This window comes from Sus scrofa, chromosome 1 (assembly GCF_000003025.6).
Source record: "Sus scrofa isolate TJ Tabasco breed Duroc chromosome 1, Sscrofa11.1, whole genome shotgun sequence".
NCBI lineage: Eukaryota > Metazoa > Chordata > Mammalia > Artiodactyla > Suidae > Sus > Sus scrofa.
This window is the reverse complement of record NC_010443.5, coordinates 126,162,833-126,186,860: the sequence shown is the minus strand read 5'-3', so window position 1 is coordinate 126,186,860 and position 24,028 is coordinate 126,162,833. Positions and strand designations below refer to the sequence as shown.

Sequence of the window (24,028 nt, the reverse complement as noted above, 5' to 3'; positions counted from 1 at the left end):
TCATTCAGCAACTATTCATCGAGAACCTCTTATAGTTTTCTGTGAATAAGAGTTTCTGTTTGGAGTTTGTGATCTAATAGAGGAAGTCAAGGGAAGTAACTAATACAAGAATGGATTAAGTTCTAAATAGCAGGAGGATGCTTTGTAGTTGGGACAAGGTTATTAATGTAATTTTTAAGAGTTGAAAGGGGAGGCAGGATTGTGAATAGTTTTAAAGTAAAGGTATTATTTAGGCCGAGCATTGAAAGATGAGTAGGACTGTGAAAAGAATATCTCAGGCATGAAAGGGCATAGCTTTGGGGAGTATGCTCAGATGGAACAAAGGATGTTCAAAGGGGAGTGCGTTACCTTCAGATTGCTGTAGTAACAAACTTAAAGCAATACAAATTTATGTGCTGTCTTAGAGTTCTGTAGGTCAGAAGTCCAACACAGATCTCAGTGGGATAAAATTAAGATGTTGGGAGGGCTGAGTTCCAATCTAGAGGCTCCAGCAGTGAATCCATTTCCTTCCCCTGCCCCTGGCTTCTAAAGGTCACCAATCCTGGCTGGTAACCCTTTTCGTCTATTTTCTAAGCCAGCAACGTTTCATCTCTCTAGTCATTCTTCATAGTCACATCTCCCTCTAGGCTCTGTTCTTCTGCCTCCCCTTTCCAGTTTTGAAGTCCCTTGTGATTATGTTGGTCCCCACTCAATAACCCTGGGTAATTTATTTTATAAGTCATAGTACTAACAACCTTAATTACCCTTTTGTGGTGAAATGACATATTCACAGGTTCTGGGGATTAAGTCTGTGGATATCTTTGGTGGGGGGATTATTCTCCTTACCACAGGTAGTAAGAAGCAGCTAATCTTGAGAGGAAAGGAGGCCAAAAGACGAAGGGGTGTGAATGCACTGATGAGAGTATTGGGGAACAGGTGCAAGTCTCTGAGGCTTGACATAAATTCTCATTTAAAATTTTTTTAAAATTTAATTTTACTTTTGCTTTTTAGGGCCGCGTCTGCAGCATATGGAAGTTCTCAGGCTAGGGGGTCGAATTGGGAGCTGTAGCTGGCAGCCTACACCACAGTCACAGCAAAGCCAGATGTGAGCCCTGTCTGTGACTTACACCACAGTTCATGACAGTGCCGGATTGCTGACCCACTGAGGGAGGCCAGGGATCGAACCCACATCTTCATGGATACTGGTCGGATTGGTTTCTGCTGTGCCACAATGGGAACTGCCAAATTCTCATTTTTTTGAAGATTAGAGAGAAGATGGCAGAGTGGTAGGACTCGAGTTTTTTTTTTTTTTTTTTTTTTTTTTTTTTAAGACACCTTGCCTGCAGCATAAGTTATTTGGGGTGCAACATTAGGAGGCCACTATTACAGTCTAAGTGAGAGGGTCGAAGGTAAAGAGGCGTTTTATTGGGTCTGACGCTGCTTCTGCCCATTTCTAAGTGTTTTTCATTAAAGTTCGTGACATCATCCCTTAGGATCTCAGTAAGTGCAGTTTTCAGTAATTTGGCTGAATCTGTTCAGTGGATGCTGCAACCCAGGCCTAATAAATTGGTCAGCTACAATCAACAGGAGGAAAAGGAATCCCGGGAAAACCTCCAATTAGTAAGGCTGAAGAGAGCTAAAGGTTGACTTTTTAATAGGTCCAAATTTGCAGGGTCCTTGTTCTCAAGGCGTTTCCTTAGGCAGACACAAAACTGAAAAGCTGCACAGACTTACTGAACCAAGTCCGGCTGCTCGCCCATGCTCAACACAGTGCGTTCCAGTCTTCAGAGACACTCCTGGGAGCAGCCCCTTCCCGTCACCACCCCTTCTCATCCCCGCCTCCTACCACCGCTACACAGCCGACTCTACTCAGACCACTTCCTAACCAGACAACCTCTTGAGCGCAGAGTCCCGGAAGTGGGGGTGAAGGGGTGGAAGGCAAGAAGGGGGTGGGGCGGACCGTGGTCAAGTGCCTTGGGCCTGACGCATTCCGCTTCTGTCACTTCCGGGTGCGACCGTCGCTTTTGTCCGGGTAGGCTCTGGACTCGTTCGGTACTTACTGCCTCTGACTGTACAGCTGCCCCTTGCCAATTCCCAGCGGACGGGACATGAGTGTCTCTGGGCCGCCGCCCCCGGACAGGGTCCTGCCAGGGCCACTTGACGGCCTGGGGGCCGAGGACATCACGCCTGGTACGTGCTTTGGGGCGGGGCGGGCGGCTGGGACCCGAGTGGATGGGTCTCCGGGAGTAAGAGTAAGTGGGCCGTTTCGCAGGAATAAGATGCTTTTGGTGCCGCGGCCTGGAGGCTTTGGCCCCAGCGCGGAAGTATGGTTATATTGCCTAACCTCCAATCGAAAGCAGGGGAGGGGAAATGAGGTCTGGAGGGGAAGCGGTGTTTGGGGTGCTGTTGGTGGAGGTTGATGATGAAGCCATTCTGAGTTTGTGTGTTGACTCCAGCACACTCTTACACGTTAGGGGTTTAGGATGAATTTCTCAGAAGGATAATAGGTTTGTGATTCAGAGAACTGATGTATCCAGTTTTATTGACCACTTACTCATGAAATGCTCGTCTTGCATGTTGACCTTACTGCATCCCTATTTCTCCAGAAGTCTTCTCATCCTGAGTTCCAGGAGAGATTTAAGCCCTAATGGCTTAGGACGTCTATTGAATGTAGTGAATTGACTTGCTGTGCATCCGCAATGGTACTATGTATTTACCGTCCTTGGGAGAATTGAGAAGATAGTCAAAGCAGTTACTGTGTTCTGTGGTTCAGATGAGGTGCCCTAGGTGCAGAAGGCTGCAGGACTTTGGACGTGCCTTTACTTGTACTTCCTGTTGCAAAATTTCAGGAGTTACCCCCAAATAACTCAGCGCTTTCTTGGTCGTGCTTTTCCTCAGTGATCTCCCTCTTTTCCCACCTGCACAAGTTTATTCTATAAATATGGCTTCTTTGTGTACAAGTGCAGCTCGGGTCCCTCTCTGCTTGCTCCTCCATCCGCTTGTTGGGTACTTTGACGTGGTTGTTTTGCACTAATCTCACATATAGCATGTACATAAATAAAAGTAGATATTTGATCCTATTAATGGTGCCAAGTCCCTATGACTTGACATTACTCTTGACTCTTCTCACTGGCCTCCTACCTCTATTTAGGGGATTCTGTTCTACAATTTCCATCTCCTTTTTGCATTTCACTGCTACAGCAACAGTTGTAAGGCTAGTGCCCTTCCAGTCCTTTACTCTTTCATTCCATCTAGCTCCCTGTCACGTCACTTCCCCAAGATAAAGCTCCTATCATGTTGTTTCCTTACTTGGAAACCTTAAATGGCTCCTTACTACTTACTAAACTAAGGGCCAGATACATTAGATTAGCACCCAAGAGTTCTTGAAGGCTGGCCACAACTCACTACTGCATGTGTCTTATGCTCCAGACGTCCCAAACTAACTTCTTTCCAGAGCAATCCTATATTCCCACCTTGCCTCATGCTGCTTCCTCTACCTGTATTGCATCCCTTTCTCTCCTAGTCTGGCATTATTACCCATTTGGAAATAGCAGCCCATGTAGATTGTTAGTGGCAGTGTAAATTGGTGCCATCTCTTAGGAAGGCAGTTTTCCAGTGTCTGTTAAAAAAAAAATACTTGAAATCTTTGTCCCATTAATCTATTCCTAAGAATTTATCCTTCAGAAACAGTGGCATGAATATGCAAAGACAAGTAAGGAGACTCATGCAACATTGTTTGAAATAGCAAAAAGTGAAAATGTGTCATTTTTCTGTGAGTTATCTTAGTCTACATGGGCTGCTATAACAAAATAACAGGCTGACTTGAACCACAGACATTTATTCCTTGAAGTTCTGAAGGCTGTGAAATCCAAGATTTAGATTTGGGCAGAATATGTTCCTTGAGAGGACCCTCTTCTGATTTGCAGATGGTTGCCTTCCACTTGTGGCCTCACATGGTAGAGGGAGAGTTCTGGTCTCTCTCTCTCTCTGTTAAGGACAGCAATCCCATCATGGGGACCTCTACCCTTAGACTTCATCTAAACTTAATTACTTCCCAAAGACTTCCACCTCTAAATGCCATTACATTGGAGGTTTGAGCTTCAACATATTAATTTTAGGGAAGGACACAAACATTAGTTCATAACAGTAGGGAACTGGCTCAATAAAATAAGATATAATTCTGTTCTGTCAAAAAGAATATAGTAGATTGAAATATGTTGATGTGGATGATATCTAAGACATATATGTGAGAAAAGTTGCAGAACAGTAAGAGCAGTATTTCATTTGTGATTAAAAACAAGGTGTAAGTGTAAGTATGCAAAGAAAATTTCTTGAAAGCTGTGTAAGAAACTTCAGAGTGACTCTGGCCTAAGGGAATGAGTAGGAGTATTTTTGTTTTTCAGCTTATGCCCCCTTCTTCAAGCTTCAGCTCCTTTAGAAATTGTTCCCTGATATCCCTGGTGAAAGTGCTCTTTCTCTCATCTGAGGTACTTCTCACATTCTCTGATTCTCCTGTATTGAACCCATTCTGGGAAGGGGACTTGCCGAATTTATTGTTGTCACCTCAAAAACTAGTGTATAAAATACACGTGCAGCAAATGTTTCTTGTCGCCCACAATAAAGTACCTTAACTTTAGTAAATAAGTGTTGTGAAAACACAAGTAACCTCAGACTCTTCCAATAATTAACCAGAATACTGGGGCAGGATAAGAGGTTGGAGGGGTGGTCTGTGAGTTAAAATGTGTGTAGAGTGTAAGGAAGGTGTATTGGTTATTATTCCTTAAAGTTGAAATATTCTTGGAGTTCCTGGTGGCTCACCTGGTTAAGGATCTGGCATTGTCACTGCTGTGGCACTGGTTACAGCTGTGGCCCAGATTTGATCCCTGGCCCAGGAACTTCTGCATGCCATGGGTGTGGCCAAAAAATGATTGAAATGCCCTTATTTGGTTGTGTCTGTTTATCTGTAGTAATTATGTTTTCTGTGTTTTTTTAGAGTTGCCGCTGTTTGCAGTATTATTGTAATCAAGCCTTTACATCTTCAGATTTAATCTTCAGATTTAATCTGAAGATGTAATCAAGCCTTTAATCAAGATGTAATCAAGCCTTTAATCTTCAGATTTTTTTAAATTTAATTTTATTGGAGTATAGTTGATTTACACTGATGTGTTATTTTCAGGTGTTCAGCAAAGTGAGTCAGTCATACATATAAATATATCCATTCTTTCCCCCATATAGGTTATTACAAACTATTGAATCATCAGATATATTTTTATTAATGTCCCATCTGATGGTACATCAATGACAATATCTGTAAATGTTCCACTTTTCCTATTATATATTTTTATTTCATTTTCGAAGTGCTTCAGTTTCTAATTAAGTCTTTTTTTAAAAAAATTATTTTATTTTTTATGTTTTTTAGGGCTACACCTGTGGCATATGGAAGTTCCCAGACTAGGGGTCAAATCAGAGCTACAGCTGCTGGCCTGTCCCACAGCCATAGCAACACTAGATCCGAGCCACATCTGCGACCTACACTGAAGCTCATGGCAATGCCAGATCTTTAACCCAGTGAGCAAGGCCAGGGATCAAACCCACATCCTCATGGATGCTAGTTGGCTTTGTTACTGCTGAGCCACAACAGGAACTCCTCTAGTTAGCTCTTATTTGTTTGAATATTGCCTTGCAGCCTTGAGAATTCCAAAGATTGTTTATATGTTTCTCAGGATCCAAATAAACACTGTGCTATTTTAATTTCTAAAAGCTAATTTTGAATATGATAGCATGTTGTTTTCCTCAGCCTTGCCAACATTTAAATCTGTGGTAAAAACTATACTTGGAAATAAGCTATAAGCAAAGTGTCATGATAAAGTTATTCTGTATAATGATCTAATTTCTTGTTATGGATTATTATCAGATTATGATTAGAGATGTTTCAGAGTTCAATATTAGTTTAAAAATGTTCTGAAGTAGAATTTTAGTAATGTGACCATCTCACTTTTTTTTTTTTCATTCTAAACCTCTGATTCTAAAATCTTACAAACCGTTCATTGAACCCTGTTTAGAAATTGTTTTGTACTTTTCTTGGTGGGGTAGTGATTGACAGGCAGTCATATTAATACATTTTTGAATGTCTGGCACAGTGCTTACATTGTTATTCAGTGGAAAAGTATGAATGAAATAGTTCATGATGTGTAGATATACACACAATTATTATTATTTTTGTCTTTTTAGGACTGCACCCATGGCATATGGAGGTTCCAGGCTAGCGGTCCAGTTGGAGCTGTAGCCACTGGCCTACGCCACAACCACAGCAACGTGGGATCTGAGCTGAGTCTGTGACCTACACCACAGCTCATGGCAATGCCAGATCCTTAACCCATTGAGCTGAGTGAGGTCAGGGATCAAACCTGTGTCCACATGGTTACTAGTCATACTTGTCTTCCACTGAGTCACAACGAGAACTCCATAAGACAGTTATTATACTATTCTCTATGGTAAATTAAGGTACTGAATCTCAAGAGAGGAGAAATTCTTAGAAAATCTCTCCCATCATCTCTAACAAATGACAAAAAAACCCTCCTTTTACATGTAAATAATGTATTAAGCTGTACACAAAACAAACGTTGACCCATATTACTTCCTAGTTGTATAAGAATACTTTTAGTTATTGTATTTAAAATATATATAATTTCTGTGAGCTTTGAAAAGAAGAATTTCTCGTTTCCGTTCAGTGACTGTTACTCCCTTTTTGGCCTCAGACTCCTTTAATAAGTCATGGGAAATGAAATCCTCTAACCTGCAAAATATATAAATGTAGAGAATTTTGTGTATGTTAATGTCCTTTTAATCCAGACTTTACCTTGTACTAGTAGCTAAAAAATACTGAGTGCTCATAACTCTTCTTTTAGAATATGCTCACGAGGTCAAAGTTTTTAAAAAAAAGATACTTTAAGTAGGCTATGTGTCTGGTCTGAACTCCACTACCAGGGTCTTTCTCTCCCTCCCTACTACTCTTTTACCTCTGTGTCAATTTAAAAGCTTCCTAAATTTGATTTTCTGGTTGGCAATAGGTTTAAGCGACACTTCTCCAGATGAAGGGTTAACAGAGGACTTGAACATAGAAGACAAAGCTGTGGAGCAGCTGGCAGAAGGATTGCTTTCTCACTACTTGCCAGATCTGCAGAGATCAAAACAAGCCCTCCAGGAACTCACGTGAGCTGACAAAAACCATAAATGCACTCCTTTCCCCTCTGGCATAGTCATAGTTTACTGTATAAGTTAACGTATATGCTGTATTAGGGGTAATATTTTGTAACATTTAATATAATGAGTATTTCTATATCTTTTGTGATAGCAAATGGGAGTGGAGTAATCTAAATTACATAGAATATATGTAATTTGGATTACATAGTAACCTAAATGTAAAAAGTGAAATTAATACTCCGAGTGTTTCGTCTCTTCTAAGAAGTACCCCTAAATCTTATCTAGACTGATTAGTTTTTGTGTCTTACCACTATTTTAGGAAAATATCTCCTATTGGGAATGTTGCAGAATGGGTAAACACCTGTTTCTAAGTAGAAGTGCTAAGTTACCTCCATTAAGAGTCACATTTGTGTTCAACTGCTGGTTCACGAGTTGTCAGAAATCCTAAATTATCTTTTTTTTCCTTTGTTTTTATGGCCGCATCTTCAGCATATGGAAGTTCTTGGGCTAGGGGTCAAATTGGAGCTGCAGCCGCTGGCCTATGCAACAGCTACAGCAATGCCAGATCCTAGCTGCAACTGTGACCTACACTGCAGCTTGTGGCAACACTGGATCCTTAACTCTTTTTTTTTTTTTTTTGTTTTGTCTTTTGTCTTTTTGGTTGTTGTTGTTGTTATTGTTGCTATTTCTTGGGCCGCTCCCGCGGCATATGGAGGTTCCCAGGCTAGGGGTTGAATCGGAGCTGTAGCCACCGGCCTACGCCAGAGCCACAGCAACGCGGGATCCGAGCCACGTCTGCAACCTACACCACAGCTCACGGCAACGCCGGATCGTTAACCCACTGAGCAAGGGCAGGGACCGAACCTGCAACCTCATGGTTCCTAGACGGATTCGTTAACCACTGCGCCACGACGGGAACTCCTGGATCCTTAACTCTTTGAGTGAGGCCAAGGATCGAACCCACACCCTCATGGATACTAGTCGGGTTCTTAACCCACTGAACCACAATGGAAACTCCTTAATTATCTTTTTTTTTTTTTTTTTTTTTTTTTTTTTTGAGATGACCCATTTCATTCCTAGTTAATAAGTCTACTTGCTAAATAAAGGATTGGAGGATAAGCTAAGAAAGGAACAGGATAAGGAAGAATGGAACCAATAGAATGGGATCCATGGTTTGTAAAAATATACACTCTAATTTTATTAGCTCCCACCCAGAAACAGCAGCCTGAGCTTCTGCTTCTTTGTGGGTCAGGACCTCTCTGGATTGACCAAGCTGGCCTGTCATGTCTTTTTTGTGGTGGTCAGCTTTTTTGTGATGGTCAGACCAGCTGGCCTGTCATGTCTTTTTTGTGGTGCTGCTGCTGTAAAACTTACTCTTTGTCTTTTCTTTCTTTTTTTTTTTTTTTTTTTTTGTTTGTTTTTTTGGTAACTATATTTTCCCAATCTGCAGTTTATTTTCTCTTTTTCTTGATCCACATAGTTTTTTTTTTTTTTATAATTTTTTTTTTATTTTCCCACTGTACAGCAAGGGGGTCAGGTTATCCTTACATGTATACATTACAATTACATTTTTCCCCCACCCTTTCTTCTGTTGTAACATGAGTATCTAGACAAAGTTCTCAATGCTATTCAGCAGGATCTCCTTGTAAATCTATTCTAAGTTGTGTCTGATAAACCCAAGCTCCCGATCCCTCCCACTCCCTCCCCCTCCCATCAGGCAGCCACAAGTCTCTTCTCCAAGTCCATGATTTTCTTTTCTGAGGAGATGTTCATTTGTGCTGGATATTAGATTCCAGTTATAAGTGATATCATATGGTATTTGTCTTTGTCTTTCTGGCTTATTTCACTCAGTATGAGATTCTCTAGTTCCATCCATGTTGCTGCAAATGGCATTATGTCATCTTTCTTTTTTTTTTTAGGGCCGAACCCAAGGCATATGGAGGTTCCCAGGCTAGGAGTCTAATTGGAGCTACAGCTGTTGGCCTATGCCACAGCCACAGCAACACGGGATCTGAGCTGTGTCTGCAACCTATACCACAGCTCATGGCAATGCTGGATCCTTAACCCACTGAGTGAGTGAACACACAACCTCAGGGATTGAACCCACAACCTCATGGTTCCTAGTCAGATTAATTGCTTCTGTGCCATGACGGAAACTCCTCCATGTGAATTTTAGAATCAGTTTGTTGATTTCTATAAAATAACTTACTGGAATTTAAATTGAGATTGCATTGAACCTATAGATCAAGTTGGGAAGAATTGATATCATAGCAATGTTGAGTTTTTAATTCCTTTTACTTGGAATATCTCTCCATAGTTTAGATCTTTTTTTTATTTCTTTCATTAGAGCTTAATAGTTTTTGCATGTAGATCCTATACATATTTTGTTAGATTTATGCCAAAGTATTTCTTCTGACAGGGGTTATTATAAATGATATAATTGTTCTTTGCTGGTGTATAGGAAGGCAACTGACTTTTGTATATTAACCTTGTATCCTGAAACCTTGCTGTAGTCACATATTTGTTCCTGGGTTTTCTTGATTCTTTGGGGATTTCTACATAGACAATCATGTCAGCTGTGAACAAAGATGGTTTTATTTCTTCCTTTCCAATCTGTATACCTTTTATTTCCTTTTCTTGTCTTACTGCATTAGCTAGGACTTGTAGTACAATGTTGAATAGGAGTAGTGAGAGTGGACATCCTTTCTTTGCTCCTGATCTTTAGGGGGAAAGCTTCTAGTTTCTTACCACAAGTGCAATATTAGCTGTAGGTTTTGTTTTTTATTCTTGTTTGTTTGTTTTTGATGGTCTTTATCAAGTTGGGGAAGTTCCTCTCTCTAGTTTGATGAGAATGTTTTTAATCATGAACGAGTGTGGGACTTTTCCAAGTGCTTTTTCTACATCAGCTGTTAAGACCATATGATTTTTCTTCTTTAACCAGTTGATGCGATGGGTTATATTGATTAATTTTCAAATGTTGAACCAGCTTTGCGTGCTTGGCATAAATTCCACTTGGTCGTGGTATATTATTCTTTTTATACATTGTTGGGTTTGATTTGTTGATATTTTGTGGAGAATTTTTGCACCTATGTTCATGAAAGATAATGGCCTATAGTTTTCTTTTCTTGTAATGTCTTTATCGGGTTTTGATTTTAGGATAATGCTGACCTCATAGAATGAGTTAAGAAGTGCTCTCTTTGCTGATGTTTTTTGAAAGATATTGTGGAAAATTGGTATGATTTCTTCCTTAAATATTAGGTGGAAATCCCAGTGAAGCCACCGGTTCCTGATTCTTTCATTTCTGGACATTTACTACTTAGAAATATAGGCCTACTTAGATTATCTGTTTCTCTTTGTATGAATTTTAGTAGTTTGTGTCTTTCAAGGAATTAGTCATTTCCATCTAAGTTTTCAAATTTGTGAACAGAGGTGTTGAAAGTATTCCTTTGTTATTTTTTTAACGTCCAGGGGATAAGTAGTGGTGATCCCTTTTCCATAAATTATGTTAATAAATTGTTTTCCAGTTGTAGCAGCCTGTTTCTACTGTCCTGCCTCTCTTGGGTCATTGATCTGCTGGGTTTTCCTCTCATCCATTCTGTTTTTCACCTTCTGTAGTCTCTGGTCAGCTGAAGGGACATCTGTGACCTGTGAGGTATGCCACACTCAGTACTGAATGGTAGAGATACTGTAACTGCCTTTCAGTCTCTTCATTGCTATTTCTTATTTTCATTGTTCTCTGTTTGCATAGTTTTGCAAGCACATCATGTCATATTTTTCTTTGTCTATAGTATTCTTTGAACTATTTAATTAGGTAATGCTCCCTCCCCCCACAGTGTTACTTATTCCTATGATCCTAGCATTGGTTGATCTGGAGAAGAATATCAGAGAAATTGGCTTTTCTTCCTCAATAGAAAGTTTTGAATCAGGTGTTCTTATTGTAGCTCAGCAGTAACTAATCTGACTAGTATGCATGAGGATATGGGTTTGATCCCTGGCCTCACTCAGTGGGTTGGGGATATGGTGTTGCTGTGAGCTGTGGTATAGGCTGGCAGCTGCAGCTCCTATTTGACCCCTAGCCTGGGAACTTCCCTATGCCATGAGTGTGGCTCTAAAAAGGCAAAAAAAAAAAAAAAAAGAAAGTTTTGACTCAGATCTTAATGAGGAAGCTTAGAAATTACCTGGATTGACCTTACTTTATAAATGAAGAAGTTTAGGTCCAGAGAAACAAACTAAATTTCCAAGATCATGTGACTAGTTATTATCCCTTGGTGCTGCATTTTTCCCAACCCTAATCTAAAAAGTCACTGCTTCTCTTCTCCTTTATGGTAATGTTACAGTTTTAATATAAATAAAACATCAAGTTTCTTGGGCAACATAGTATTAAAAAAACTTTTGATGATAATACAAAGAGTTCCTAAAAATAAATAATAAAATAATTTAAAATGGCTTGATGTTGTTCTAGTCTGTAATTGAGGCATGAATAAAAGACCCGTTTACTTATCAGAATGAGGATTTGGAATATTATTTTGAAAAAGATTATGTTAAACTAAATAAGCCATGGAATGTCAATAAACTTCCAAATTATTTCTCCTTTTAACATTGACCAAGTTGAATGTGATTTGTTTTAATGACCCTCCTCTTAAAGTATGTAAAGTTTATTTTGACTATGTGCTTTTGTTTCAGACAGAACCAAGTTGTATTATTAGACACACTGGAACAAGAGATTTCAAAATTTAAGGAATGTCATTCTATGTTGGATATTAATGCTTTGGTAAGTATGACTTAGTTGACATTGCTTAATGACATCTTGTTTTAGAAATAGCTAGGTTTATCCTCCCAGCTTTGTACTTATGTATGTTTGAGATCTTTTCTTCTAATTTTTTTTTTTTTTTGTCTTTTTGCCTTTTCTAGGGCTGCTCCTATGGCATATGGAGGTTCCTAGGCTAGGGGTCTAATCGGAGCTGTAGACGTTGGCCTACGCCACAGCCACAGCAATGTGGGATCCAAGCCACATCTGCGACCTACACCACAGCTCACGGCAACGCCGGATCGTTAACCCACTGAGCAAGGCCAGGGATTGAACCCGCAACCTCATTGTTCCTAGTTGGATTCGTTAACCACTGTGCCATGATGGGAACTCCTTTTTATGGTTGCACCTGTGGCATATGGAAGTTCCTGGGCTAGGGATTGAATCCAAGCCATAGCTGCTACGTCCGCTGCAAGTATAGTAATGCCAGATCCTTTAACACACTGTGCTGGGCTGAGGATCAACTTTTGCCTTTACAGCGACCTGAGCCACTGCAGTCAGGTTCTTAATGCACTGCATCACAGTGGGAACTCCTTTTCCTCTAATTTTTAAAGTTTAGAATTTGTTGTTTAACAAGAAACATTGATTTACTTTATTAGACTTTCTATTTTCTTGAATTGCTAGCTTTCAAATGTTGAACTTGAGGTAGGAAATTGAACTTATATATGAACGTCTGGAATAGATCTACTCATAATTGAAGACAAATAAAAGAGAAGTAAAAGTAAGGAGCTTTGGGGGTACTATTTTTCCTGTTAAAGAAAGCACATCTCTTTTTATCAAGTACATGGATTTTGAAATTAGCATTTATTCAATTGTATGGCATTTTCACAATGCCAGAACAACTTAACTCTGAAACAGATTGTTTGAAGCTCCTTTATGGACCCTTTATGTCTTTCAATATAGGCAATAATAGTTGAATTTCATCAGGAGCGTTATAGCTTTTGGATGAGAGGAACTGATACTCTTTATTTTAGGAAATGGAGAATTAACAGAAATAAGGAACTTGTGGCTATCTTCCTTTTTATGTCAAACATTAGAAACTAACATTAGCTTAGTTTGCATGGTTTTGTGTACTTTCATACTTACGTCAAAAAATGTACTTTTCATTGGAAAAATGTGGCTTACTAATGTTTTCCTTTTATAACAATAAGAAACCAAGACTGCCTTCTCTAGTATTAGATAGAAGCATGTGGTAGTATATATGAAGTCTTCCATTCAATAGTTCCTGATTTGTGAAGCCTACCTAGTTTTGTCTTCCCCACTGAGTTCATGTTGCAGCAGAATGAGTTTTGTTGAATGAATGAATTAATGAAAGAATGAAGAATGAATGAACCAAGCAAATGTAGTATTGTTGCTTCCATCTGAAGGGCAGAAGCTAAGTCTTCCTCTTTTTCCTTCTTTCAGCCCAAGAGTGGTTTTGATTGTCATTTAGGAACTGAAAATTAGAAGGCTCAGAGAGAGAGAAAGAGAGTCTGTAAGCTCTAGAGCTCATCTGACTCCAACTTTACTTGTAGCTGTATTATGGCTGCTAATTTCTCTACTGACACTTCTTTCATTTTTGTTACCTGACCTTCTCTTTCTGTTGCCTTGCTTCCTGAGAATGAGGAGCTCTTTTTCCTTCTCTCCCATCTCTGGCTGAGATGGAAAGTCTATACATATGTAACACTACTTGGAAATAAAAGTGTGCTTACAGAGATTGTTCTCCTTGGTCTGACTTCAGAAGCCCAAAGAATATGACCAAACTTGTCTGCCACCCTCTCAGGGCTTTCTGGTCATAGCTTGGTTTTTCCCGATGGGCAGACACTTCACTTAAACTGTCCTATGTACTCTGGCTTGGCCTCTCTCTTGTAAAGGCAGTAGAGTGTTTTACTTTTCTTAAATAAAACTGAGCATTATTGGATAGTCTTACTAAAATTGCATGTTTTTAAGGCAAAATGTTATCTGTATAGAATATAAATGTCTGTATTATGTTTAGTAACTTTTTAATCAATCTGCACGGAATCAAGTATTCTCAAAAGCCTGCTAGTGATTTAAATTAGATTTGAATTTTGGAATTACAATGTGGCGATAATTAAAGCTTCAAAAATTTGACCAATTTAGGAAGAATGAACTGTAATTTAGACATTGATTTATTTATCCCTTTTGATATTTGTCTGTTTTAAGTTGACTTTTCGTTTACTTTTCCATGGTAAGTTCACTGAAGCTAAACACTATCATGCCAAGTTGGTGAATATAAGAAAAGAAATGCTGATGCTTCATGAAAAGACATCAAAGTTAAAAGTGAGTTAATAATCAATGCTAAAAAATTCTTTCATAGTCTTTATATAAATAGAGGTTTAATTGTCTATTTTTCTCCAATATTTATTTTCTGATTTCTTATATTCATATACAATAACATACTTAATTCATGGTACATTGTGGTTTTTTTTTTGTTTGTTTCTTTAAAATACATTCTTATGTATTTTGGGCTTCACTTTGGGCTTTTCCTTTAATAACTGGCTGGTAGGCTCATGTTCTCTGAATATGTCACTGTCTTTCTCATTTAATAAGAGTTTATAGTAAATAAACTTCTTGTATCAAGGAGACCTTAAAGTATCCCAAACGTTAAAAAATTGTGAATCACTATGTCATACATCTGTAACTTATATAGTATTTTCCAGTAATTATACATCAATTAAAAAAAACTCAGAACAAATATGAAAGTTAAATATGAAATTTATTGATTATCTTAAATCAGAGCACTGTTACTTGTTTAAAAATGTTAAAATTAAAAATTTTTAATACAATTTTTAAATGTTACTTTCCATTTACAGTTATTTACAAAATATTGGCTATGTTCTCCGTGTTGTACAACACATCCTTGAGCCTATCTTACACCCAGTAGTTTGTTTGTACCTCCCACTCCCGTACCCCTATATTGCTGCCCCCCTCCCCACACACAATGGTACCACTAGTTTGTTCTCCAAAAACACTACTATTTTATTATCTCCTTCCTTATCCTGATGTTAGGTTTTGTTCTTTTTCTAATTCTTTAGGTGGTGGTTTAGGTTGTTTACTTGAGATTTTTCTTATTTCTTTTTTTTTTTTTGTCTTTTTGTCTTTTTTTGTTGTTGTTATTGTTGCTATCTCTTGGTTCTTGGGCCGCTCCCGTGGCATATGGAGGTTCCCAGGCTAGGGGTTGAATCGGAGCTGTAGCCACCGGCCTACGCCAGAGCCACAGCAACGTGGGATCCGAGCCGCGTCTGCAACCTACACCACAGCTCACGGCAACGCCGGATCGTTAACCCACTGAGCAAGGGCAGGGACCGAACCCGCAACCTCCTGGTTCCTAGTCGGATTCGTTAACCACTGCGCCACGACGGGAACTCCTTCTTATTTCTTAAAAAAGGCCTATATTGCTATACATTTTCCTGCAAGAACTGCTTTTGCTGCATCCCATAGATTTTGTATGGTTATATTTTCATTGTCGTTTGCTTCAAGATATTTTTTAATTTCTTCTTTGATTTCATTGTTGGCCCACTGGTATTTTAGTAGCATGTTGTTTAGTCTCCATGTAATTGTTTTTTTCTAGCTTCATGCCATTGTGATCAGAAAAGAAGCTTGAAACAATTAATGTAGTCTTAGTTTGTTGAAACTTGTTTTGTGCCCTAGGTCAATCCTAGATAATGTTCCATGTATACTTGAAAATAATGTGTATTCTGCCTTTTTTGGATATTAGGTCCTGAAAATATCAAGTCTAACTGTTCTAGTGTGTCATTTAGTTTCCCTTTTGCCTTATTGATTTTCTGTCTTGAAGATCTGTCCATTGATGTGAATGGGTATTAAAGTCTTCTATTATTATTTTATTCCTTTCAGTTTCTCCCTTTATGTCTGTTAGTATTTGTTTTATGTATTTAGGTGCTCCTATATTAAGTGCATGTGTGTTGATGAATGTTATATCCTCTCCTTGTATTGCTCCTTTTATCATTGTACAGTGTGCTTCTTTATCATTCTTTTTTAAAAATTTTTTTATTATGGTTGATTTATAGTGTTCTGTCAATTTCTGCTGTACAGCAAAGTGACCCAGTTATACATATATATACTTTCTTTTTCTCACATTATCTTCCATCATGTTCTATCACAAGTGATTAGATATAGTTCCCTGTGCTATACAGCAGGATCTCATTGCTTATCCACACCATATCTTTCTTTCTTTATATATTTTTTTTATTTTAAAGTCTCTTGTCTGATGTGAATATTGTAATCCCTACTTTCTTGTCATTTCTGTTTGCATGAAATGTCTTTTTCTATCCCCTCACTTTCAGTCTATGTGTGTCTTTTGTCCTAAAATGGGTCACTTGTGGGCAGCATATTGTAGGCTCTCTCTTTTTTTTTTTAATCCAATCTGCCACTTTATGTCTTTTGATTGGAGCCCAAGTCCATTGACATTTAAGGTAATTATTGATAGATACACGTATTTATTGTCATTTTGAGCTTATTTTCCCACTGATTTTATATTTCTTCTTTGTCCCTTTCTTTTCCTTTTTGTTTTTCCTCTTGTGGTTTGATGATTTTCTTTTTGCATTATGCTTATGTTCTCTTCATTTTGGCTTTTGTGAATCTATTATATGTTTTTGATTTGTGGTTACCCTGTTTTTCAAATATGTTAACCCCTTCCTATATCTACTTGCTTTAAACTGGTAGTAATATAAGCTCAAACACATTCTAGAAAAAAAATCTATATTTTCTTATTCTCCTCCCTTAGATTTTATGATTTTGATGTCCTTTTTTACATCCTTTAGGTTCATATTTTTGCCATTCTTTGTAATTATCATTACATTCACAGAAATTTTTCTTATTTTTTTTTTAATCTGTATCCTGGTTTATTTAAGTGATTTATTCTCTCTCTCTCTCTTTTTTTTTTTTTTTTTTTTTTTTTTTTTTTGCTTTTCAGGACCACAGCCATGGCATATGGAAGTTTCCAGGCTAGGGGTCAAATTGGAGCTACAGCTGCTGGCCTGTGCCACAGCCATAGCAATGCCAGATCTGAGCTGTGTCTGCAACCTACACCACAGCTCATGGCAATGCTGGATCCCTGACCCACTGAACAAGTCCAGGGATCAAACCTGCATCCTCATGGATACTAGTTGGATTTGTATCTACTGCATCACAACAGGAACTCCCAAGTGATTTACTTTCTAATTGTGATTTTCTCTTTTCTGAAGACCTTTCAATATTTCCTTTAGGATAGATTTAGTATTGCTATATTCTTTTAGTTTTTGCTTATCTGAGAAACTCTTTATCTCTCTTTCTATTCTAAATGATAACATTGCTGGATAGAGTATCCTAGGTTGCAGATTTTCCCCTTTCAGGACTTTGAATATATCTTGTCACTCCCATCTAGCCAGTAAAGTTTCTGCACAGAAACAGCTGATAGCCTTATGGGGCTCCCTTATAATTAACTCTTTGCTTTTACTCTTACTCCCTTTAGAATCCTCTCTTTATCTTTAACTTTTGCAATTTTAATTATAATATGTCTTTGGGTTCATCATGTTCGAGGCCCTCTGTGTAAAAGCATTGCTACTTTTAAATTAGACTATAACCTATAAGCCTTGTGTTCTCTTTGTTTTTAATTTTTTTTTTTTTTGGCATAGAAAAGAGCACTTAAACTTCAGCAGAAGAGGCAAAAAGAAGAGTTGGAAAGGGAGCAGCAACGAGAGAAGGAATTTGAAAGAGAAAAACAGTTAACTGCCAAACCAGCAAAAAGGACCTGAGAAGTTGGATGTTTGTATCTGTCCTTCTCCTATTCATGTTCTTGATTTAAGATGACCCAGTGCAGACTGAAGTTAAGGTAGTGCCTTATACCGTTGTGTTGAGTTTTGAAATCCTTTTCTCAGGAGTGCTGTTTATCTTCATTTCAGCCATTCAAGAAGCTTTCTTCCCTAAGTAGAAGACATGATGCCACTTGGTTTATATATTTATATGTAATTTTTCAACATTGTTTCACTTAATTTTGAAATTCATTCTTTTTGGCCCTAAGTCATTTATAAAGTAGAAAATGGTTTGATTGTTTCAATAGTTTAGACTCTAAGTGCTTAAAAATTAGTATGAATCTCTTAGCTTCTTAATAAGTGTGGATTTAGAAGTTTCAGTTTCTTTTAAAATCATTTGCCTCTCTGTCAATACAAAGCTGGTTTTTGACAGTTAGCTTTACATTGTTTGGTTAAGAAGAAATGCCAGCCTGTTTAATCACATACTACCACTGACAAAGAGGTGGTTTAAGCCTTTGTGAAGAACATGATAGAAAAATATGTATGCAGGAAATATTAGCATCTTAGGCATAGGGTAGGTGAGCAAGATGCTATATTGATTCCACTAACCATGTACTCTCACCGCTTCTTAGCTTTGTTGTTGCTATTTAGTTCTTATGTAGCTTCTGGGCTCAAAGTAGATTATATATATTCCTAAAGTTTGGCGGGGGTGGTGTAGCTTTCACACCCTCAAATGTGCTTAAATATTTATAATTCTTGGTTACAGTCATCACAGTCTGTGAGATACAGTTGTCAAGTTGATAAGATAATGAACCCAACTTTCCACATGGGAAGTCTTATCACTAGTTCTGTCTGTCCTCTGATTTATTGTGTAGCTTCACATGTGGTTGCTTTTTCTGTGCTTTTAAAAAAATTCTTAAAAGTAGAATGATATATACCAACTACCCATTTTATAGATAATGACAAGAATGGTGGAAAATGGGAAAATAGCTTCTTCACAAAAGAGGCAGCATGATACCTTTAGTGTTTTCTAGATCCCACCCCCATATTATATGTAGAAATGTATTATATGAGGGAAATATGAAGTTTCATTGTATTAAATTGAGAATATTTAGTGTTTTAGTATTGTTTAATATCCAACTGATATCTGGTCTCTTACTTAGAGACTATACAGAACCTATAAAGGTGTGTGACTAGAATGTGTATCTTTTATAATCTACATTACATTTTTGCTTAGCTGGAATCACTACCTCTGATAACATATCAGACTAAGTAATGATGGAGAAGGCATTAAATTTATGTTGAATGCTTAGAACTGGTCTGTTTAAAGGTTTAAAAAGTTTGTTTGAAAGCCTTTCCCTTCTTTTTTGTTTGAAAGCCTTTCCCTTCTTTAGTGAATGAATTATGATCTCACAATTTGCTTGACTTTGATCTTATGTTTAAGAATATAAATATATTTTATTTTTAAAGGCTTTGTGTTGTCCCCAAACTCTAGCTAAAACTGCTAGGGCAGATCATTAGTGCTGGCAGGACAGTGTCACCTAAACTGCTGAATGTAGTCATTTATATATAACCTGACAAAGGCTGTGCATTATTTCTCAGAGTGGTATGAGGTCCAACTGCAACGATTATCTAAAATGCTGGTTCCAGAGTTCCCATTGCGGCTCAGCAGGTTAAGAATCTCATTAGTATCCATAAGGATGCGGGTTTGATCCCTGGTCTCAGTCAGTGGGTTAAGAATCTAGAGTTTGCTGCAAGCTGTGGTGTAGGGCGCAGATGAAGCTTGGATCTGGCATTGATGTAACTGTGGTGTAGGCTGGCAGCTTCAGCTGCAATTGGATCTCTAGCCTGGACACCACTCTCAGTCTACTGAAACAAATGTTTGTTTTTCTTTTTAAAAAAGTTTCCTCAAGTGAGGCACCTTAAAAGTTGAGAACCACTGATCTAGTGGTCTAAGTTAGAGGTTTCCACAGTAGGCTGCGTATTATCACTTGGAAACTTAAAACAAACAAACAAACAAAAAAACTCGGAGATTTTTACTCATTAGTTCTTCGTCGGGGCGCATGTACATTTTATTTTTTTGTCTTTTGTCCTTTTAGGGCCGCACCCATGGCATATGGAGGTTCTCAGACCTAGGGGTCTAATTGGAGCTGTTGCTGCCGGCCTACGCCACAGCCACAGCAACGCCAGATCCGAGCCTAATCTGCGACCTACACCACAGTGCACGGCAATGCTGGATCCTTAACCCACTGAGTGAGGCCAGGAATCGAACCTGCAACCTCATGGTTCCTAGTTGGATTTGTTTCCACTGTGCCACGATGGGAACTCCTCCATGCACATTTTACAGAGCCCCTCTGATAAGTCTGATGCAAGGAACCACTGGTCTAGACTTTCTAGTGATTCGTATTTATAAGGAGTGAAATAGTTTGAAAGCTACCCAGTAATTGTTGGGATTAATCCTATGAAATAAATTCTTAAACTGTTTTTTTTGATATAAAGTTAGATTTAAGACTGAAATAGATAGCAGGCAGGAGATAGGTATAGAATCTGGGTTAATTGAAATTTTGTGATCTGTATTAAATCATGTTTATTGATCGAATGGCAAGGCACACGTACTTTTAGAGATGTATTATTTACACTTTGAAGTTTTTTAAAAATGTTAACAATATGTATTACCATTCACTATTTTTAGGTCAGTTGTAAATCAGAAGTACTGTAATCTTGTTAATTAAAATCTAAAACTTTAGCTGTATTTCAGTAGTGTTCAAACATATCTTACCAAAGCTGAACAGAACCCTTATAATTAGTCTTGCTGTAATTTTGCACAAAATAACGAATTAATAACTGAGTTAAAAAAATTGCCTTTGGCATTTTGGTTGAAAAAAATTGCATTTTGAAACTATATCACATATGTCTTGAACTAAAATGATGGGAGTTAATTTTGTATTTACTTTGAGGCGGTATCATGTAAATATGCAGACATTGAATGTAGTATGGACTGTGTCCACAGTGAGGTTTTGGGTGGATGCAGTTTATAAATATGCCAATTATATACCCTCATGCACTTGTCTGATTTTGAGCCTGTAAAATGACTACTTTTTACACATTTAATAAAGAAAAAAAGTTCTGAATTATCCGATTTTATTTATCAAACATGGGTGTGCTCACAGCACTGTGTATTTCTCTTTATGTACCTTATTTCTGACATTCTCTTCCTTTGCTTTCCTTTCCTATCATCTTCCTCTTAATGTTCTTCATAGATTGTGTCATAAAATGAATGACACTTATGAATTCCTTTTCATAGGGAATATATCACAAAGGTGATAGAAAGTGTTGTGAAAAAATTCTAGCTGAAATAACCCAATTTCGTAAAGTTCTCCACTGTTTGAAAGTAAAAATAATAGCTACTACTTTTTTTTAATAGTTGTTTCCCCAATACAATTTTTTTCTACTGTACAGCATGGTGACCCAGTTACACATACATTTACACATTCTATTTTCTCACATTATCATGTTCCATCATAAGTGACTAGACATAGTTCCCAGTGCTACACAGCAGGATCTCATTGCTAATCCATTCCAAAAGCAATAGTTTGTATCTATTAACCCAAGCTCCCAATCCACCCCACTCCCTCCCCCTCCCCCCTGGCAACCACAAGTCTATTCTCCAAGTCCATGATTTTCTTTTCTGTGGAAAGGTTCATTTGTGCCTTATATTAGATTCCAGATATAAGTGGTATCATATGGTATTTGTCTTTCTCTTTCTGACTTAACTTCACTCAGTATGAGCGTCTCTAGTTCCATCTATGTTGCTGCAAATGGCATTATTTTGTTCATTTTTATGGTTGAGTAGTATTCCATTGTGTATATATTACCACATCTTCCTAATCCAGTCATCTGTCGATGGACATTTGGGTTGTTTCCATGTCTTGACTATTGTGAACAGTGCTGCAATGAACATGCGGATGCATGCATCTTTTTTAAGGAAAGTTTTGTCCAGATATATACCCAAGTGCTGGGTCATATGGAAGTTCTATGTATAGATTTCTAAGGTGTCTCCATACTGTTGTCCATAGTGGTTGTACCAGCTTATATTCCCACCAACAGTGCAGGAGGGTTCCCTTTTCTCCACACCCCCTCCAGCATTTGTTATTTGTGGACTTATTAATGATGGCCATTCTGACTGGTGTGAGGTGGTAGCTCGTGGTAGTTTGGGTTTGCATTTCTCTAATAATCAGGGATGTTGAGCATTTTTTCATGTGCTTGTTGGCCATCTGTATAGCTACTACTTATAGTGGTTTGATAAAAAGTGCTTCACCAGGACCATGCTAGCCTATGGAAACTTCTAACTAATAGAATATTTTAGGTCAAATTTTTAATTTTTTTTTAACTTGGGACCCTGGGGGCAGGACTTCTATAGATAGTAGCCTTTGGAGATGTGAGCTCTTTATAAAGTTCTCACAGAAATTTGTTATGTATATGTTTCTCAGGATTGAGTCTATAGATTTCATTAGATTCTTTTCTAAATAAATATGTTTTACATATATATGAAATTTCCTCAAAAGCAATGATTCTTTTTTTTAATAATGATTTTTATTTTTTCTATTATAGCTGGTTTACAGTGTTCTGTCAATTTTCTACTGTACAGCGTGGTGACCCAGTTACACATACATGTATAGATTCATCACAAGTGATTAGACATAGTTCCTAGTGCTATACAGCACGATCTCATTGCCTATCCATTCCATACACAGTAGTCTGCATCTATTAACCCCAGACTCTCAGACCATCCCACTCCCTCCCCCTTGGCAACCATGATTCTTTTTTTTTTTTTTTTTTTGGTCTTTTGTCCTTTTAGGACTGCACCCACAGCATATGGAGGTTCCCAGGCTAAGTGTTGAATTGGAGCTGTAACCGCTGGCCTACACTACAGCCACAGCAATGCCAGATCTGAGCCATGTCTGCAACCTACACCTCAGCTCATGGCAACGCAGGGTCCTTAAACCTCTGAGTGAGGCCAGGGATTGAACCTGCGACCTCACAGTTCCTAGTTGGATTCATTTCCCCTGCGCCACGACAGGAACTCCCAGCAACTACGATTCTTAATCATTAAACCCCAAACTTCACTGTGCACATATTTTAAAAAGTTACTTAGCCTCTAAGCTTTCATTTTAGATCAAGACAGTTTCTACTTTACATATTTGTTGAGATACTATGTTTGCACAGATTAATCAGGTATTTAATTAAGTTTGTTCTATTGATAGCCTATTCATATTGTTTTAGCTCCCCTTGCATGTATGAGGTCAGATGCCATCCAGTCTTTGGGTTAACATTTGGATGAAACAAGGTTTATTTTCAAACCATTAAGATAGTGGAAGAAGGAGTTCCCTGATGGCTCAGTGGATTAAAGGTCTGGCTTGGTCGCTGCTGTGGCACGGGTTTGATCCCTGCCCTGGGAACTTCTGCATGCCATAGACAAAGCCAAAAATAGTGAAAGGAGTAGTCAGAGGAGATGGTTCTAATGACTAGTTTAAAAAGCACTTAAAGCAAAAATTCTGAAGAAACACAATATGAAGGAAGCGCAGTCAAAGAAAAGCTAGGTAAAATTTGGGGTGGGTTTATGTGTAAATTTTGAGGTGGTAATTGAGAAAGAGAAAAGGAGAGGCAGAGACTGAAGTAGAAGGGAAAAGTGATGTATATTTTGTGTATCCTGAATGAGAGGCTTGCAGGTGCATGAAGAATAATAAATTAATGAAGTCCACCTGTTTTAGGGTAAGGTCGCCCCCTACTGTCACTTCATTGGAAACTGAAAAAAGGTTGTAGCTAACTGTTTATTCCAATTTCCATCACATACATTCCTCAAGTGCTTCAGAATGTCTGCGATACTGAAATCCAGGTGAGCATGTATGGGTGCTGCTTATCCTATTCCAGGTTTGACTTTCATTAGGACTTTGGAGAAAAGTCTGAAAGTATATTGAACACTTAGTATAATGCTAAGAAACAAAAACATGTATGTAGAACTGAAGGTTCCTGGCTTCTGCTTTGATCATAAATTTTAAAGTATTTAGGACCTCCTGAGTAATAGAGTGGTTATGATTGTGGACTCTAAAGTCAGGTTGCTGTGGTTTATATTCCTGCTTAATTTAGGAGCTTGAACTTGCTTAAACCCTGTGCACCTCTCAGTTCCTAAACTGCAAAGTAGAAGTAAGTGTTTCTGGCTTCATAAGGTTATGAGGTTTTATGATATTCATATAAAAGCCCTTTAAGAGAATAGAAAGAGCTCAAGAAA

General features: G+C 38.0%; 1 protein-coding gene across 1 annotated transcript; it reads left to right on the top strand.

Annotated features, from left to right (window-relative positions):
- BLOC1S6 (biogenesis of lysosomal organelles complex 1 subunit 6) lies at positions 2,048-17,917 on the top strand. The gene is made up of 5 exons (NM_001098592.1): positions 2,048-2,169; positions 7,050-7,191; positions 11,866-11,953; positions 14,183-14,269; positions 17,623-17,917. The coding sequence occupies exons 1-5, from the start codon at positions 2,088-2,090 to the stop codon at positions 17,740-17,742; spliced, it is 519 nt and encodes a 172-aa protein (NP_001092062.1). The 5' UTR covers positions 2,048-2,087; the 3' UTR covers positions 17,743-17,917.